The sequence below is a fragment of the Phaethon aethereus genome (assembly GCF_964289735.1).
Source record: "Phaethon aethereus genome assembly, chromosome: W".
In the NCBI taxonomy this organism is placed as follows: Eukaryota; Metazoa; Chordata; class Aves; order Phaethontiformes; family Phaethontidae; genus Phaethon; species Phaethon aethereus.
In genome coordinates this window covers 14500272-14517996 of record NC_138581.1, presented here as the reverse complement: position 1 = coordinate 14517996, position 17725 = coordinate 14500272, and the positions used below count along the sequence as shown (strand labels likewise).

Genomic DNA, 17725 nt, shown 5'->3' with positions numbered 1-17725 from the left:
CACTCGATCCCCTCATCCAGATCATCGATAAAGATATTGAACAAGACCGGCCCCAGAACCGAGCCCTGGGGTACACCGCTTGTGACCGGCCACAAGCCGGATTTAACGCCATTCACCACAACTCTCTGGGCTCGGCCATCCAGCCAGTTCCTCACCCAGCGAAGAGTAAACCTGTCTAAGCCACGAGCCGCCAGTTTCTCCAGGAGAATGCTATGGGTGACAGTGTCAAAGGCTTTACTAAAGTCCAGGTAGACAACGTCCACAGTCTTTCCCTCATCCACTAGATGGGTCACCTGGTCATAGAAGGAGATCAGGTTGGTCAAGCAGGACCTGCCTTTTATGAACCCATGCTGGCTGGGCCTGATCCCTTGGTTGTCCTGCAGATGCCCTGTGAGCACTCTCAAGACCAACCGCTCCATAATCTTCCCCAGTACAGAGGTCAGGCTGACAGGCCTGTAGTTCCCAGGATCCTCCTTCCGGCCTTTCTTGTAGACGGGCGTCACATTGGCAAGCCTCCAGTCTTCTGGGACCTCCCCTGTTAACCAGGACTGCTGATAAATGATGGAGAGTGGCTTGGCAAGCTCCTCTGCCAGCTCTCTCAGTACTCTCGGGTGGATCCCATCAGGCCCCATAGACTTGTGGGTGTCCAGGTGGTTTAGCATGTCCTTGACTGCTTCCTCCTGGATTATGAGGAGTACATCGTGCTCTCCATCCCCGTCTTCCAGCTCAGGGGGCTGAATACCCTGTGGATACCTGGACTGGCTATTAAAGACTGAGGCAAAGGCGGCATTAAGTACCTCAGCCTTGTCCTCGTCCTTGGAGACAATGTTCCCTGCCATATCCAGTAGGGAATGGAGATTCTCCTTGCCTCTCTTTTTGTTGTTAATATGTTTGTAAAAACATTTTTTATTATCCTTTACGACTGTGGCCAGACTGAGCTCTAGCTGGGCTTTTGCCTTTCTAATTTTGTCCCTGCTTGACCTAACGAGATCCTTGTACTCTTCATGAGTTGCCTGCCCCTTCTTCCAGAGATGATATACTCTCCTCTTTTCCCTGAGTCCCAGCAAAATCTCCCTGTTCAGCCAGGCCGGTCGCCTTCCCCGCCAGCTCTTCTTACGGCACATAGGGACAGTCTGCTCCTGCGCCTTTACGATTTCCTTCTTGAAGACTGTCCAGCCTTCCTGGACACCTTTGTCCTTCAGGACTGTCTCCCAAGGGACTCAACCAGTGACCTGAACAGGCCAAAGTCTGCCCTCCAGAAGTCCATGGTAGCAGTTTTGCTGACCCCTCTCCTTACTTCCCTCACAACTGAGAAGTCTATCATGTCGTGGTTGCTAAGCCCAAGATGGCCTCCGACCACCACATCTCTCACCAGTCCTTCTCTGTTTGTAAACAGCAGGTTCAGTAAGGCACCTCCCCTGGTGGGCTCACTCACGAGCTGCGTCAGGAAGTTATCCTCCACACACTCCAGGAACCTCCTAGACTGTTTCCTCTCTGCAGTGTTATACTTCCAGCAGATGTCCGGTAGGTTGAAGTCGTTATATGACAAGCACTGGTGATAACAGTGGCTAGATTAGGATTCCCAGAAGGTTTTCTTTGGTCCTGCTTTCCTGTGCCTTGACACATTTTTAATTAACAGACATGCACCAACCAAGTGTAACAAATACCCATGGCGAGGCTGTGCATGCAGCAGAGCTCCCCAGTCATAAGCCACACAGCAATGCTGGCTGCTTCCTGATCCTGGGACACACAGCGTGCTCAACCACTTTGAAGTGGTCCACCAAAAGTTGATGTTAAAAGAAGAAGCCAGAGAAAGATGAGTAGAGACCTTTTTTTTTTGGTACCATAAGTACACTGGTTACATATGACATGGCTTTGTAGGACTTCCCTGTTCTAGGCCAAGAGCTACAAACAACTCCCCGCCTACCTACAGCTCTCGAACTGCCACAGACTGGATGTCTGTAGGTGAGAGAGATTGTCCAGAAGTGCCCATCTTGTGGAAGAGGGAGCATTTTGGAAATGTAGTAAAGATGCCGCTGATACCATGCATAGACTGCTGTTCCACAGAAACTGTCTGCTGAAGCTATACAGTAGGAATGGTTCCAATACTAGTGTTTTAGCTTTGAAATTTATGCAGATAGAGAGAAGACAGTTTATAAAGTAGTTGCAGGGCACAAAAGATGAGGAGCTTATTGTGTGAATACAGAGTGTTCCTGCCTCCCCAGTGCAGCTTGCAGTACAAAAAATATTTTTTAATTTTCTTTTCCTCTTTATCCCACAACTGACTTTTTCCTTTGGCTATTTCAGCCTTCTGTAAAGCTGACATCTAGAACTTTTTCCAGGATTGGCACAACCCATAAAATCAACTGGTATTTTCTCCTGGACTAGGTTCTAAGGTGGTATTATTACTTTTATAAGGTGACAGAAATTGAAATCACAGTGTTAATAAATTGGCTACTTTACACTGTCAATTTGAGAGAAATACAAGGAATACATAACTGAGATCCTGGACTGCTGCACTTAGGTACAGGGTCAAAACTCCATCTTCTCTGTTCAAAGTCTAAATTATCTTGGTGATTTTATATCAAATGTCACTCCTTTTAACACTCCCTTTACATTTTTCCTTCTAAAACATCCTGGATCTGTTATGAATCATGACTAAAGGGAGGGGGAAATCTATACTAGCCAGTCTTTACGTGATTTCATGTCCTACCCTCTCTCAATGGCAGTATATATTTCAAAGGACTGAAAAATTCTGCTGTAAAATTCTTCCTGGCTATACCTTGATGAAGTCTGATCACAGTGTCCCTAGAGACTTTTAAATGTTGTCAACTGCTGAGAAATACAGATATTCAAATATCCCTGATTTCAGTAGGAATGAAGACGTTCTTTCCTGCACTGTCAGAAAAGCCTCCTGTCTCCAGCTGCTCGTCACTGTCCCCAGATGGAGCTTAGCTGCTTTCCAAACACTCCAGTGTACACTTGCTTTAGATAATATCAACCAGGATGGCCGAAATCTTGTATTTAAGCTAGTAAAGCTAATCTGGGTGATTTTGCATGGAATGCTCACATGAGTTGGTGAGATTTAGTAACCTCCAGTAGAGGTACTGGTAGAGGCATCACTTCTGGTAGAGGCATCCACAGCCTTAGATTTCTCAGTGTCTTTACAAACACCTACTCAAGTCCTTGAATCCCTGATTGCAATAGTCTCTTCATTTTTTTCAATGTCAGACCTGTTTCTCCTGCCTGTAGGCAATTTTCTTTTGTTCCTGAGTGAATATCTTTTCTTCAGTTAAAACGCTCCTAAACACTAACTCCTCCATAAAAGCTTAACAATGTGAGAAGGAAGCAATTAAAATTATGAATTTAGAGTCCATATGCAAAATCTGCTGGCTTTCAGACTGTGCACTCCCTAAAAGACAGGCTCTCTCCAGCTGGTATCAGTGGTGAATACATTAACAGCATTTAAAACATTTATCTTTCATGATAAAACAAACTCAGTTCCCAAACTCTTCCAAAGGATAGCTTATGGGTTACCAGCACCTCCTAGTTTTGCTCATTTAGAACAATTATTTTTCAAATTACTCTACTGGCTGAAGGGCATCTTACCAAGAGGAGCCACATTCCGATACCTCTGTATTTAGACAGAACTGCATATTGTCTGTTTTCAATCACTTCTGTAAACTTCTCTTCTACTTTCTGTATCATTAACTAGTATTAAATTCATAATTTAATCTATCATACATATACATCTACATTGGAGACATACTCTGCTATACAAAATAAACAGAATTACACTTTACCCTTCAATTCCCATTTCTATTACCAATATGAATGTCATCCTTTGTGTTGTGAACACAAAATAAAAACCAGAGTAGAATCATCAGTCCAGGGATTTATGGTGGAATAAGTTGGAATAAAGACAAAAGAGAGAAAATCCAGGTCCCTAAACTCTCTGCCTCAGCCCCTGTCTCTGAAAAAGGGGAAAATAACCCAGCCATATTTCAAGGTTTGGTTAGCTAATGTCTGCAGATATGAAAAAGTAACACTGAACAGCAAACCTAAGATCTGTAGCATGGTATTTCTAGATTTTCTTTAACAAGTGAGAATTTTACTGCTCCAAGTATAGATATATCACTACAGTAAAACAGTCTGTTGGCCTAACATAGGACTGACTTTATAAAAAGAGCTCTTATCCAGATGAAAAGTTCACCTTACCATATTGATTATTTTTGTTTAGATGTATTTTAAATTTTTGTTCCCAATGAAAGCCGATTAGGAAAATGAGGGCAAGAGGTTAGACATACATCTGGTCTCCCTATTTAACATAGAGGTTTATCTTTTACATGTTGCTGATGAGAATTTAGAAGGGGGCCACAAAGGAAAACTTCCCTGCCCTAACACTTTTTTCTGTTATGAAAACAGCAGCCTCTATTTCTCATTTGACATACGAAATAGCTCTGCCATAAAAATCTGTATTTTTCAGCTTTGTGTTTAATTGTTGGAGCCAAGAAAAGGAGGTGAAGAAATAAGACAGATCTTACTTGAGCTGACACTGTTTAAAAAGTAGGCTATGGCAGGCATGGCTCTCATTATATTTAAGTGAATGAGTCTGTTTCCTTTAAAAAAGGGGGGGGGGGAGAAATTGACAAGCCACCAAAGGCCTGCTGTAAGATTTTGACCCTTTTAGTGGCTTGTGACATATGACTTATGAATATCAGCTCTCCTTCAAAATCAGAATACAAATCTACCATTTGGATGAGGAATGCAAAATACAAAAAGTAACAACAAACAACTCTGCTACAAGGTCATGTTAACTAGAATTAATTAGCAAGGTATTTATTGGAACAGAAGAATGAGATAAGTTCTTTAACTGACTAAACTCTGAGATTATTATTAGCTATCTAGAAGTCTCTAACATTTGTCATCCTTTGCTGGGTAAAGCATATACTATGGTCCTCCTGAAGGCATTAATGTGTCCAAATACTGCAATAATGATACAGATTTCTACTTATTCTCAAGATGTTTCACATAGTGAAAGGTTTTACATCATACACTTGAGAGAGAGAGCGCTCTCAGAAGTGCTCACAGCAATAGCTACGCAAGGATTACACCTGAAAATATAAGTGTGCTCTTTAGTTGTTAGGGCCCTTACAGATTCTTTGGAAACTTCATCTTATGTGGTACATTAGTTGTATCATCATGCAATCTACTCTTGCATTATCAGTACGTCTGTAAGCATGTAACAGGAGTTTTGCATTTAGAATTTCTATAGCTTGGCACACAAAACAGATCTATATATAACCTCTTCATTTATATTTATGACTGACTACTGTGAAAAGCAGAAAGCGTGATCTGGCTAGTGGTTTTCCAATGAAATATTTCTGAAAATTATTAGATCTCATGCACTGGGAGAAAGAAAGATTCTGAAACTACCATTACAAAATATTTAGTTGAAAAGCCAGCAATATGAATGTTAGAAAATGCCAGACTGCAGTTTACCCCAACACCAAAAATATATTCCCATCCCCATTATGGACTTAATGAGAAGTGTCTGGTAAGCTCAGCTATAACTTCTTGTATTAAGCACAAGGTAACAGAAAGTAGATGTTTTTACATACTGGTTTGCCTGCTCATCATTACAGATATTTCCTGAGCCTGCATTGGTGTATGAGCACAGATACTCGTACCCCTCATATCCATGGCTCCCTTTTTAAGGATTTTAAGCTGTGATTAAGGTCTGGAGGTCCCTGTATAGGAGCACTGACTAACACTTTATCCATCCACACAGCAGCAATTTTTTTTTTTAGTATTATTGAATTTAATAGTTCAGACAGCACTAAAGATCTTCCTGAATATAAGCACTGTGATTTGGTTTTATTTATTTCATTTTGGACACAGGAGTTACTATAAATCAGTCTGTACTGAAAAGCTAGATCAGGCTTTGTTATGCCCTGAATATGGTTGAAAACAAAAAGGTTACATCTTGCTGACCTTCATGGTCTACTGTGAACATTTATAAAATCAGCAAAACCAAAAAAGGAAGAGTTCCACAGAAAAATTATTATAGATATTTTACAATAGTGCTTGTCTCCAAATCCTCGTCTTTGCAAAATGTTTCCTGTTTCATAAGCAGAATCAGCTGCAAGCAGAGTCCACAAATGCATGTGTGGCAGAACTGAAAGAATGAACCAAGCATAGTGAATTTTGAGCAAATCTGGATAATGCTTTGAGGAATTATTCAGTGTGTGGTCTGAGGCAAGAAGCCACAGAGGCAGAAATTAATCTTATGTACTCTCCAGCTGCAGATATGTCTTTTTCAGAGCAGACTGGAGCAGGAGACGCAGAAATGACCAAGAGACGAGATTAATACCACATGAGCCAAGTGTCAGCCTCATGTGCGTTCTCACTAAAGTTGAAAAGACTTTAACTTTGATGGTTGTCATTTCAAAGAGAAGTTGTGACATGTAAAAGTAACTGTAATAAATTAAACTGAGAGAATAATGTCTGTGACACTAAAGGGAAGTATCAATAATAAAAAAAAGATAGGAAAAGAAATAAAAAAAACAAATAATTCCAGTAGCTGAACTCCAACACAGACAGCATTTCAGGAAAATTAAGGCAGTCCCAAAAATGTATAATAGGACCAAATACTATAAATATTAGGCAGGGATCATGCTCAAATTTCTTTGACTGATAGGCCTGACGGTAAAGAGAAAAGAGTGAAATTGCAATTATATTTTAACTGTTTAATCATGGAAATGATATGGATCCTTGAGCTGAAACATCCTAATGTTCAGATCATAGAATCATAGAATAGTTAGGGTTGGAAGGGACCTTTAAAGGTCATCTAGTCCAACCCCCTGCAATGAGCAGGGACGTCTTCAACTGGATTAGGTTGCTCAGAGCCCTGTCTTGTTGTCCCAAATATGGGTTCTTCCACTCTGTGTGCAGAGAGCCGAAAAACACACGGAGTCGAGATATTTGCTTTTATTCCAAATCTGCGCAGAGTTGGGTGCTAGGTGGTAGGTCCACAAAGCTAGCACGCCTCAGTTAACACACAGAAAATATTTATACACTTCGAGCAACAGTTATCAGTATTTTTAAAAGTTGGCTCAGTCACCCTTGTTCCCATTGGTTCTCACAAGCCTCGTCTCCACTTAAAGTCACAGTATCCTTTTTTTACTGAGCATGCTCAGTGAGGAAGGGGCTTTTGTGGGGAGGGGGCTTTCCCAGCCCAGGGGCAGGTTTCTATTATGCCAAATAGATGTTAATTAGATGTTAATTAGGATAGTTCACTCAAGGTTCAGTAGTTCTATTTCTTTTGTGATTATCTTGTTCCTTCCCTCAAGGTTGCACCTTGTTAACTGCTCAGAGACTAAACAATACCCCCAGCTTCATTCCTTGCATACCTTGAACATTAGTGACAAGATCACAACGGGATGTAGCATGAGATTAAGAATGCTGGTTGCTGTGGGTGACCATCCGAGGAGGGCTTCCCACCATCTATGTTCTCCATCTTTCTTCATTCGGTCTCAAACACAGAATCTTTAAAGCGAAGTCAATTTTGACATCTCTCAACTACAATGGTCAAGCAGCACAACCAGATCTAGAGCTCAGCTCGACAGGAGGACAGATCCAATTTGCGCCTACACCCATGCTGTTTGGTTAGGAGCTATTTTGCCATTCATTTTTGTATTATGCTATGCAACAAATTTGTTGAGTAATCTTGACAGAGTGCTTGCAAGAGAAGCTATAGAATACTTTTTTTGGGGAAGAATCTTAAGGTGTTTGTCTTTTGACTAGAAAAAATAACTGCTAGAGTCAAGAAGTAGCTTGCTCTTTCCCATTCTATAAAGAGGACAAAACTACCCTTGCCATTCCTTATATCCAAACCTTTCTGTAAAAAGAGAATTATTACTCTCCTGGTGGGCTTTTTTTCCTGGGATTTATCACATTGTTACCAGTGTATTTCACAAATAATATGATTTCATAACACCCATGCTCCTGTGGGAAGTATTACTATCCTCATTTTATAAGCAGCAAGGAGTCAAAGAGAGATTAGAATCAAATACATTTATAAATTTTGGGGTGTAACGGATAACAAACATACATAGGACCTGATAGTCTAGGATATCTTGATGTCCTTCAGGTGTATGTTTCTCATAACAAATATAGTAGATAGCACTAGCATAGTGAAAAATTGAAGAAAAACCAAACAAACAAAACTCCCAACTTTTTTCTTCTTTAACACAGGTTTGCTTGTGGCTGCTTTAAATAGCTTATTACTTCCAAGGGCAAGTTTGCCCACCTTTCTGCTTGCAAGTAGTCCGTATTGACTTTGACATTAGGAATAAAGCAGGTTATTAATCCTCTTGAAGAGGAGAATCTGAAGAGGAGAATCCCAGAGCACCTACCAAATAATATCTCTAGAATAGGGTTCAGAGAAGATACAATGAAGTTGGGGGTGGAAGTGGGAAGAGTTTATATCCCAACACCAATTACACACTTTTAGACAAATTCAACAGGCACCTTAATGGCTTCATAAGTTCAGGCTGTGAGCAAACTGATGATGCAGTGAGATGAGACAGGACAATTCAATATCACCAACAGTTCACTGCTGCCAAAATAGGTAGGCCACACTCCCCCTCTCCCATTCATGACACATGCTGCCTCTCTTTCTTTCTTATCATCCTTTCTAGTGTTGCTCTGGCACTTGTCACACTTCCCATCCCCTTCCTCCAACACAGGCACAATATAATTGATTTATACCCAGCCTCCAATTTAGCACCATGCCTTAATTCCAATTGAACAACATCCTGAATGCTTCCAAAATGCTTCAGCGTTCCCTCCCCAACTCACACACACACTGACTACAGCTGCACAGATGTGCATCAGGGACCTGAAAGAAAACTTACATTTCCTTTATTTCTAGGCAATGTTTTGAACCTCTAATATCAGGGGCAGATAGAAGGAAGAGCAACTAGACTCCTCAGGCCCCCCATTTTCACCTCTGCTCCCCATTTAGGAGTCGTCATCAGGAACCACAAAATCCAACTATATTTATTGTCCTTCACATATGTTTTCCACCATGAAGGGAGTAGACATCATATTGCTTTACTAAGTCAAGGTTTATGAAAGATCTGATCTTTGTTTTTATATAAAATTCATGAGCATTCATGTTTCTAGAATCCGTAGCCTTTTCCTCTCTTGTACAACATTAGAAATTGCGAAAGGGGGGAGAGAGAAAAAGGAATGAAACTTTTTGGTGTAGTTTCAACATTTCCTTTTTTTTTTTTTTTTGAGTCAACTTTGACGCGTGTGAAAATTCCTCTTTAACTGTAGAAGATATACACTACTGACAGATTATTTAGAGGTAAATGTGAAAGGGGACAGGCTAATAATTCTTTAGACTAACTATAAAATAGGGGAATGCTTTACAGCTGACACTATGAGTATATCAACCCAGTAATTGGATGCACGTGTTAGTAGCAGTAAAAAGGCACTGTCCAGTTGTTCACTTTACATGGGAACCTACTTTGAATGTATTCTTTGATTTACTGTTGCAATTAGAACTGAATGTTCAAAGAAAGAACACGAGTGACCTAATTTAAAAGCAGAGTGTCTTTAAAGCCATTATTTAGCATGTGACCTAGCTCACTAACCATTTCTTTCCCTTGCAACTTCCATTTGTTGCACTGTACTCATGAAGTAGCAAAATTAGTTTTATTAATCCACTCAGCTAATGAATTCAGTTTTAATATCAATTCAGTGATTAAAATATAAGCCACTTTCTCCTCACTCCTCCCCTTGAATATTTTCATTTTCTTCATAAACACAGAGAGCTTTCCCAGGCTGAATTTTCAAAACTTCATGTAACAGTGTCTCCTGTCTCCTTTTTACTATGTTGCAACTAACAGAGACATTTTACAACAAATTGGCACTAGCAAAAAAAGCAATTAATACTGCTAGGAAAAGACCTTTCCAGTTAACAGAACTAATGGTTGCAAGTATCATTGACTACTTTTTTGTGTTAAAAGTATCTGAACAAGGAAAGGCTGCAAGATATTAAAATATTGCATCAAAATAAGTTGTTGAAGCAAAAGAAGGAAAATTTGTTTGATAAGTACATACAGTTAGACTAGCGGTACTAGTACACCTACCGACCAAGAAACATACATGTCCTCACATTAACTAAATGCATCCTCCATTTCTGATCTGATAATTTGGTTTTCATAGCCCAAAGCAAGCAAAGCTTACTTCTCCATGCAGTCTCATCGAGCTGACATTGGTTGGTAATGCTGATAAACATTCAAACTATTTGTGCTGTTCAAAGTGTCAAAGAGTTCATTAAATGACAAACCCCAGAATATTAGGATAAGGTAGTTCAGTGTCTTATGGTGACTGCAAGCAATGGTAGCAAGTGTTCAAAATGTGGAAGCTGAAATTTCAACTCTGCTATTTTGGGGAAGAAGGGACTGTAAGAGCTTGATTCAGGAAGCTCTTCAGAAAACTGAAAAAAACAAACAAAAACAGGCCATGAAGGGAACATTATAACAAATCCCAAGTTGACTGAATCATTTCTCTGCTTTGCTGCCACTATTCCTATCATCCCAAATATTAAGCTTAAGAATAAAAATACAATATTGTTTACAAAGATGTTTTTTCCCTATTTAGAACCTTCCTTCTACGATTATATTACTTGCTCAGAGGAAGTCAGGAATCCTCCACGAGAAGAGATATTGTCCTATGTTCATACAGGTACCTGCTATTTTTAACTTAAGACACACAGGTTAAGAAGATTTGCTCATAGAAGGGTTGTTCCTTTTCCAAAATGAAAGGCTCTGTGGAAGAAGACTCCCCTATCACAGGATCTGATCTGACTCCCATTTGAAGTGAAAGGGCACCTATTCACACACGCAGCTCAAAGACATCTGAAAGTCATCTTAAAATGCCTTATTTCAAAACAGAGGATCTTATCCTACAACTGAATGCATCCAAGATGTTTCAAAAGTGTAAGCATATTCTATAGTGCTCACTCAGATAACGCCATCTTCAAGGGAAGCTTTGACCAAGCCACTACCTGAGAACCCTCCCATTAAAACAGCAGCATGGCATCTATAAGCCTGTATGCCCCTTGGTCTCATTTTTCTGAGGTTTTAAGAACAAACTTCCAATTGCCCCTAACTCTTCCTTTTTCACAAGTGACTATAAGTTAGATTTATGAAGACAAAAAGACTTCTTACAACTGTATATTTTGAACAGATTTATGACAGGGCTACAGCATCAACATGGAAGGTCCACAAGGCAGGAGTGCAGTAAGGGTAACAGGAGTGTGTCATGTAGACATTAAATAGTACAGTTCTTTCCACATTCATAAATCCTAAGTGCCTAAGATTGTATACTGCTGGTTATAAAGTATGTAACCAAGTTCTGCAGGGGAATGGAAGAAAATACTTAAAGTGAGAAATCATCTCCATAAGAACATATACATTTCATATTAAGGAACCTAAGATTCAAATTACTTCACTAAGTACTATTTCCTATTTTAAGTCTTTTTAATCAGTAAAAAAATAAACCAGATCTCTATGGAGAGTAAAACAACAAAACACATACACCCACTAATCAGTCTTTAGAAAAATGGAGAAAAGTTCTCACATTTACAAACACCAGCTTGTGAAGAGTCGATAACCCCAAAACAGCTAGCTTAAAAAAATGTTCAGTAGTAAAAGAACACATTTTACCAAGTATTCTAATGTGGTTTGAGCTGTACATCTGAGGTTAATGTACCTATCAAGCTTTATGATTTTACTACACCTGAGGTATAATAAAAAAACTATCAAACTGAGTATACTTAATCCAAACAATTTTAATACTATTTTAATGTATATAACCCAATATATAGTATAAATCTGTATTTATATGTCATGTATATATGCACACACTTAAAACCCTCAGTAAAGTTCAGCACTTCTAGCAATTAGAGTGGTTGTTTACAATATTTTAAGCTGCAGAATGAGACTCAAAACTTTCTTGCTATTAGTCACTATGTTGCTAATCTGATCCCACACTAACTAAAACAAAACCAAATACGATCAGGGACTTCAGCAGAGCCTAAAGCTATGTATAAAACATAATCGCATACTCATGGGAAAAGCCTGGAATAGGTTAGCTTGTGAGAAGTAGCTAGCTCTCCCAGTAAACACTCTTATTCTGCAATTGCAATGCCTTTGCACTGTTTGGATTAATCCACCGTGGATGCTCAGAAGGCCAATTAATAGCCTCTCAGCTGGTGTTAGCTCAAGCAAAGCTAAAAGGGCTTAATTAGCTTATACAGCTGAGGATCCATCCCCTTGTCCACCTACTTCGACCAGAGGTGACACCAGACAGTGGCTGTGCCGCCATCTACCGTAGGTTTTGCATAGCACTGCTTGGTCCAATGCCCGCAGGAATCGCTCCAGCAATTCTTCCCACTAATATCCAGGCTCAATGACACAGACTCCGCTCCCTAAATACGTACCTAATTATTGGCCTTTGCTGAGGCAGAACTCCTCCTACAGACTGCAGGTTAACATTGCATATTGGGTTACCATTCTTCAGCTACTAAGATCTGTCCTGTAAATTTGAAGTATGTGCTTCATAACATTTAACAATTGCCTTAAAAGCCAATTAAAAATAGCATAACACTCGAAAATATGTTCAAGTTTTCCTGAATCAGTTTATCATATATCATGTAGCCCAATGCATGCTGTTCATTAAACCTAAAGAGTTTCACTATCTTCAAGAAAGCTTTCTAGGTGCAAGTAAAGTCAGAATCTGCACACATGCAGTTTTTTCTCCAATTTTATATATGGCTTAAGCTCCTCTTGGTCAGCCCATATCTCAAGTTATAGCAAAAGCTTCTCTAATTACTCTTTGGAGGTTTTTTTGGTTTTGTTTTCCCCCCACAAGTACTTAAGTCACCAGAAAGCAGTACAGCTGCATGCATGCAAATAGCCCTATCAAGAACAGGGACAAGGGACTTCATAGCTGTGGTGCTGAGGGATGAGCTAGTACTGAGTAGTTGCATTTTGAGGACAAAACTCCAGATGTAAGGAACAATAAAACAAAACCTAAGAAGTGTCCTACTTCTATCTAGGGACAGACATCCCCCATCTATGCCAAATGCTGCAAGTTCCCCCAGCCTTCTGACAGAGCAGTCAGAAGCCACCTCTGTTCCCATTACCCTATAGAGGTAGAGAAAGGCTGATGGAATACTTCCAAGCAATCAAGTTGGAAAACATCTGCCAAAATAAACTTTAGTGCACTCAACACAGTATTTATAGAGCATATCTATGAATGCTACTTGAACCATTTTAAAGGCCAGGGACTAAATTCTTTTTTCTGAATGTTTATTCTGACTTTCTCCAACTGTTCTTCTTACAGTGCTTAATTGGCAGCCAGCCATGAAAACTATTGTCTAATTACACAACATATCATGATCTTACAGCCCTACAGATAAGACTTAACTGCAGCATAAATGGATTTTAAATATTAGCATATGAGAAAAAGAAAGTTAGCCCCCAAATTAGAATATTTCAAAGAAAGTCTTGTGTGTCAATAGTCACTATTATTTGTTTAGGAAAGTGTGGTTTTGAAAGAGGAACATATATTAGAGATTAAATAGCCTTTAATGTTAAATAGGCTACAATTTAGTGGGCTGGTTGGCTAACCCTTTATGTATGGCAAAAATTTGTTTGCATGTAATTATATATTTTAGACTACCTTAATGATACAACGTATTTGCATGGAATCAGTCCAGCCGGAGACTACAGCAGCATTCTGATTGCACAGCTACATGTGAGGTTATGAAAAGCATAGATTTTGTTAATCACTTGCAACATTTTGCTATGCAGACACCCTTGAAATTAAGGCAGAGTAAATATTTACTTAAATGGTCTCAGCCTATGTGCTTTTACAGAACACACAATTTCCCACTGCAAATTATGACTATTAAAGGAGAACATACAACTGTTTGACCTGTCTTCTGCTAGCAAGATCCTAATTGTTTTGTATTTAAAGATGTTGTACACTACATCTGACTTTGTGATGTAAGTGTGGTTAGCAAGTTGCAAGTTTTAAGACAACAGGAGTCTTTTCTGCACTGGACATAAACCTGAGGGATGGGATACAGCTATGTATAATAATGGCACTGGTTTGCATTTCTATGAAAAAAATTACATTCTTCTTTCAGTAGATACTCTGCAGATGTGACAATAAGCATGACATCACCAAGAATGCAGATTCTCTTTCTGATGCACTGCCTGGAAAACTAGGAAAAAAATAAAATAAAACAAACCACACCCTATAGTTACAGGGGGTTGTTCTTGCACATAGACTGAAAGAGAAGAAAGATTTATATGTGCATTTCAGCGTATTCTACCTCTTCTTGGCAAGATCTCGCAGAAGCTCATGCATGTGTACAACTTTACTCACTGAACAGTTCTGCTGGCTAGGTGGGACTGCTCAGATGAGTAGTTACTTCTCTGAATACACTGCTGTCTGATTGGGCCCCTTATAACCTTTTTGGCAGCGATATTCTACACAGAATGGCTTGGTGTTCTCAGAGATGCACACAAAGCTTTCAGAATCCCATTTTAGGGGAATGACACTACTGTCCTCCTCCACAAATAAAAGTAATCCAAGAAATACAGTGCTAGGACCTAGTTCCATGCAAATTCATCGAAGTCAAGCCTTCATCATAGCTCTGTTTTTCAAGAATTTGGCTTTCTATGAAATATAGAAAAGGAGGGGGTAAGATTCGGCTGCTTTGACATCTAAAGCTTTTACAAACATTAAGTGCATGATAAGGTATGAAGCTGCAAGGTAGAGCAAATGAAGTAGTGACAATATGATACAGCAGCCCTCTCCTCCCTGTTTGCAAGCCTATATTATGGGTATTTAATAAAAATACAGTGGAATTAACAGCAATGTCTTTCATACAGCATGGCAACCTGCTGAAGTACTCCATACTTTACACACTGGCTAACAAGGGATCTACTTAAATTACTTTAAGTTGTTTTAATTTAACAGAAGATTTATCCCCAGGTTTATCTAGATTTATGTAAAACAGTCCAAGAACCAAAATGCAGTTCTCCACCAGTGAAGCAAGTTAGAGAGTTTCCTCCAACGCTTGCATAACAGAGCTTACTTTTTCAGCATGATCCTATAGTGGGATGCAGTCACTTAAATTACAATGCAATATATTGTGATTTACTACAGTTACTTCAATTTGAGATTGCACAGGCAGGAAAAGCAAAAAAGGGTACATTTCTAACACTGACAGCCAAAAATACATTACCAGAAGCATGCTATTACTAAAAGCCTAATTAGTACTACAGAAAAGCCTGAAACTACAGCCATATGACTTTTAATTTGAAATAATTTATTAAAAAAAAAAAAAGAGACAATGAAATGCGTGTGAGGTCTGGGCAAATCCAGCCCCAGATGTTTACAATGGAGCGAGTAGTAAGTAGTATAGCAGCGGCGCCGCAATCCGGGAGCGGCGCAGCGCTCACGCCAGGAACACTGCAGGCACGAGCATCGCCTTACCGCAGGCGGCTGCGCGGCCGCGCACTGGCTCCCAGCGCCCGCCGGGCAAACACAAGCAAAAGCCCAACCCGAAGGAAAACCCCCTTTTCCGGGCTCGAGGAGGGAGGAGCAGGCAGCTCTTGTGTGGCTCGGGGAGAATAGTGTGTGCGCGTGGGGGAAATCGATGCATTGTTTCAATATAGCGTTCTCGTCAAGGCACTTTAATGACAGGGGATAATGATTTTCAGATTCGGGAGACAATGCCCCCTCCCCATCCTTGCAAATCTTTCCAATTTGCTCTTCTGCCAGGCAAAGAAACAAACTGTGCTCGGCGAAGCCATTTGCAAAACAAATGTAACCAGAAAGATTTGCAGATACGGGCTGCCAGGCATCCCGGAGAAGCCGAGCTGAGCCCACCCCACCTCACTTCTGCCCCGCGCCCCCTCTCCGCCGAGGCGCCACCTTCCCCTTCCCTCCCCAGCGAAGGTATAGGGGTGTAGGGCGCTGCCGCGCCCGGGACGCTGGGGTGTGGGGGGCAGTAGCAGCCGCTGCCCAGCAACGCAGCGGCAGAGCCGTACTTACTGAAGGGGCAGTTCTCCTTCTTGGTGCCGCTGACCTTGCCGTTCTTCTCGATCTTGAGAAAGTACTTGTTGTAAGAGTAGAGCTTCCTCTTGCGCACGTCTCCTTGGAGGTGATTGTAGCTCCGCACGTGTCTCCCCGCACTGGAAGGAGAGGAGAAGGACGAGGGGAAAGAGGATGATGATGAAGAAGAAGAGTTGGTGGCCTCCGGGGACAGCATGTCCTGTCTGAGGTCATGGCAGGTGACAGGCACAGAAGACACCAAGAAGAGCAGCAGCAAGCAGCAACAAGGCAGGTGGGAAAAGGCTGAGGCACCATTTGTCAGTATCCATTTGCACATTGTACTGAAACTCTGGGCGCTGGAAAACGTCTTATCAAATGAAACATACTGGAAGGGTAAAACCTGGTAAAAGGCAAGTGGAGAGATGGTGGTTGCTGCTTCTGGTTAGATCCCTCTGAGCTCTGATCTGGCCTGAAGTAAGTGCACCAACATCCATAACTCGGGAGACAAATCGCCTCAGAAGCTGCTGCCTTTTAGTCCTTTGAGTCCTCTCTCAGAAAAAAGAGCTGTTGTGGGTTTGTGTTTTGGGTTTGGTTTTTTTTTTGGGGGGGGGGGTGCTGTAGTTAATCCTTTTTTTCCCCTTCCCCACCCCCCCCACATACACACACACTCCCCAACCTGGTTTGAGACTTCCCCAGTAGTTATTTTGTTCTCTTCCTCACTCCTTTCTTCACCATCTTAGATGCAGAAAGGTCTGAAAAATAGATGACAGCAAAGTCAACAACAACAAAAATAAATAATAACCAGCAGAAAAGGGTGCTGGAAGGGATTTTTCACACACACACACCCCCCTCCCCCCTTTACCCACACGCACTCACACTTTGTGGTTTTGCACCTTCTTCTGATCCCCACCCTGTCGCCTTTTTGCAAATCCCAAACCAGTTGCACAATTCGTCCTTTCTCACTGACAATCCTAGAGAAGACAGTTTCTTTGTTTTGCTTTGAATTCTCGAGAATGGTATAAAAAAAAAAATTGAGGGGAAAAAAAAAACTTGTCTCTCCCACTTTGGTTGTAAAATGTAGTCTAAATGTCAGCAATTACAAGTCAGAGGTGGGACATGGCTCTGGTGGGTCAACCCTTATTTGCAGGGGGTCAAGCAAGGGTGGGACATCTGAAATCCTTTTACAGTTGGAGCGAGCAGTGCCTGCTGCTTTTGCGGAAGGAGTTTTGGGAGTTACTCTCTCTCTTCGCAGCAGCCAGCTTGCTGCTAATTGCTCCTAAAACGTTCTCCTCAGAATGCTAGCCACCAGCGTGGCCTGGAGACTCATGCTTTACTAATTTCCCTTTCTTCCAGGCTGAACCAATCCCCTCTAAGGAGGCTTCCCTCCCCCCATTCACGCATAACCCACCCACCCCCGCCAAAAGAAACTGGCTTTCTATTTTTTTTTTGGCAGTGAAGTGCTTGAGAAAGCCACCTGGAGCTTGTTGCTAGATCTGCCCCCCCCCGCTGGAGGAGAAGATGGGTGGAGAGGTTGGAAAGAAGTATGTACTATAGGCAGACCCTGGAAAAGAAG

General features: G+C 40.9%; 1 protein-coding gene across 1 annotated transcript in view; it reads right to left on the bottom strand.

Annotated features, from left to right (window-relative positions):
* LOC309415131 (fibroblast growth factor 10-like) overlaps positions 1-16489 on the bottom strand; it is a gene marked incomplete at both ends in the record, with an annotated part of 96122 nt that extends 79633 nt beyond the window's left edge. Inside the window, one exon of the mRNA XM_082012577.1 lies at positions 16153-16489. Coding sequence (XP_081868703.1) covers positions 16153-16489 — 337 coding nt within the window. The remainder of the gene's footprint in view (positions 1-16152) is intronic.
* Between the last annotated feature and the right edge of the window lie 1236 nt (positions 16490-17725).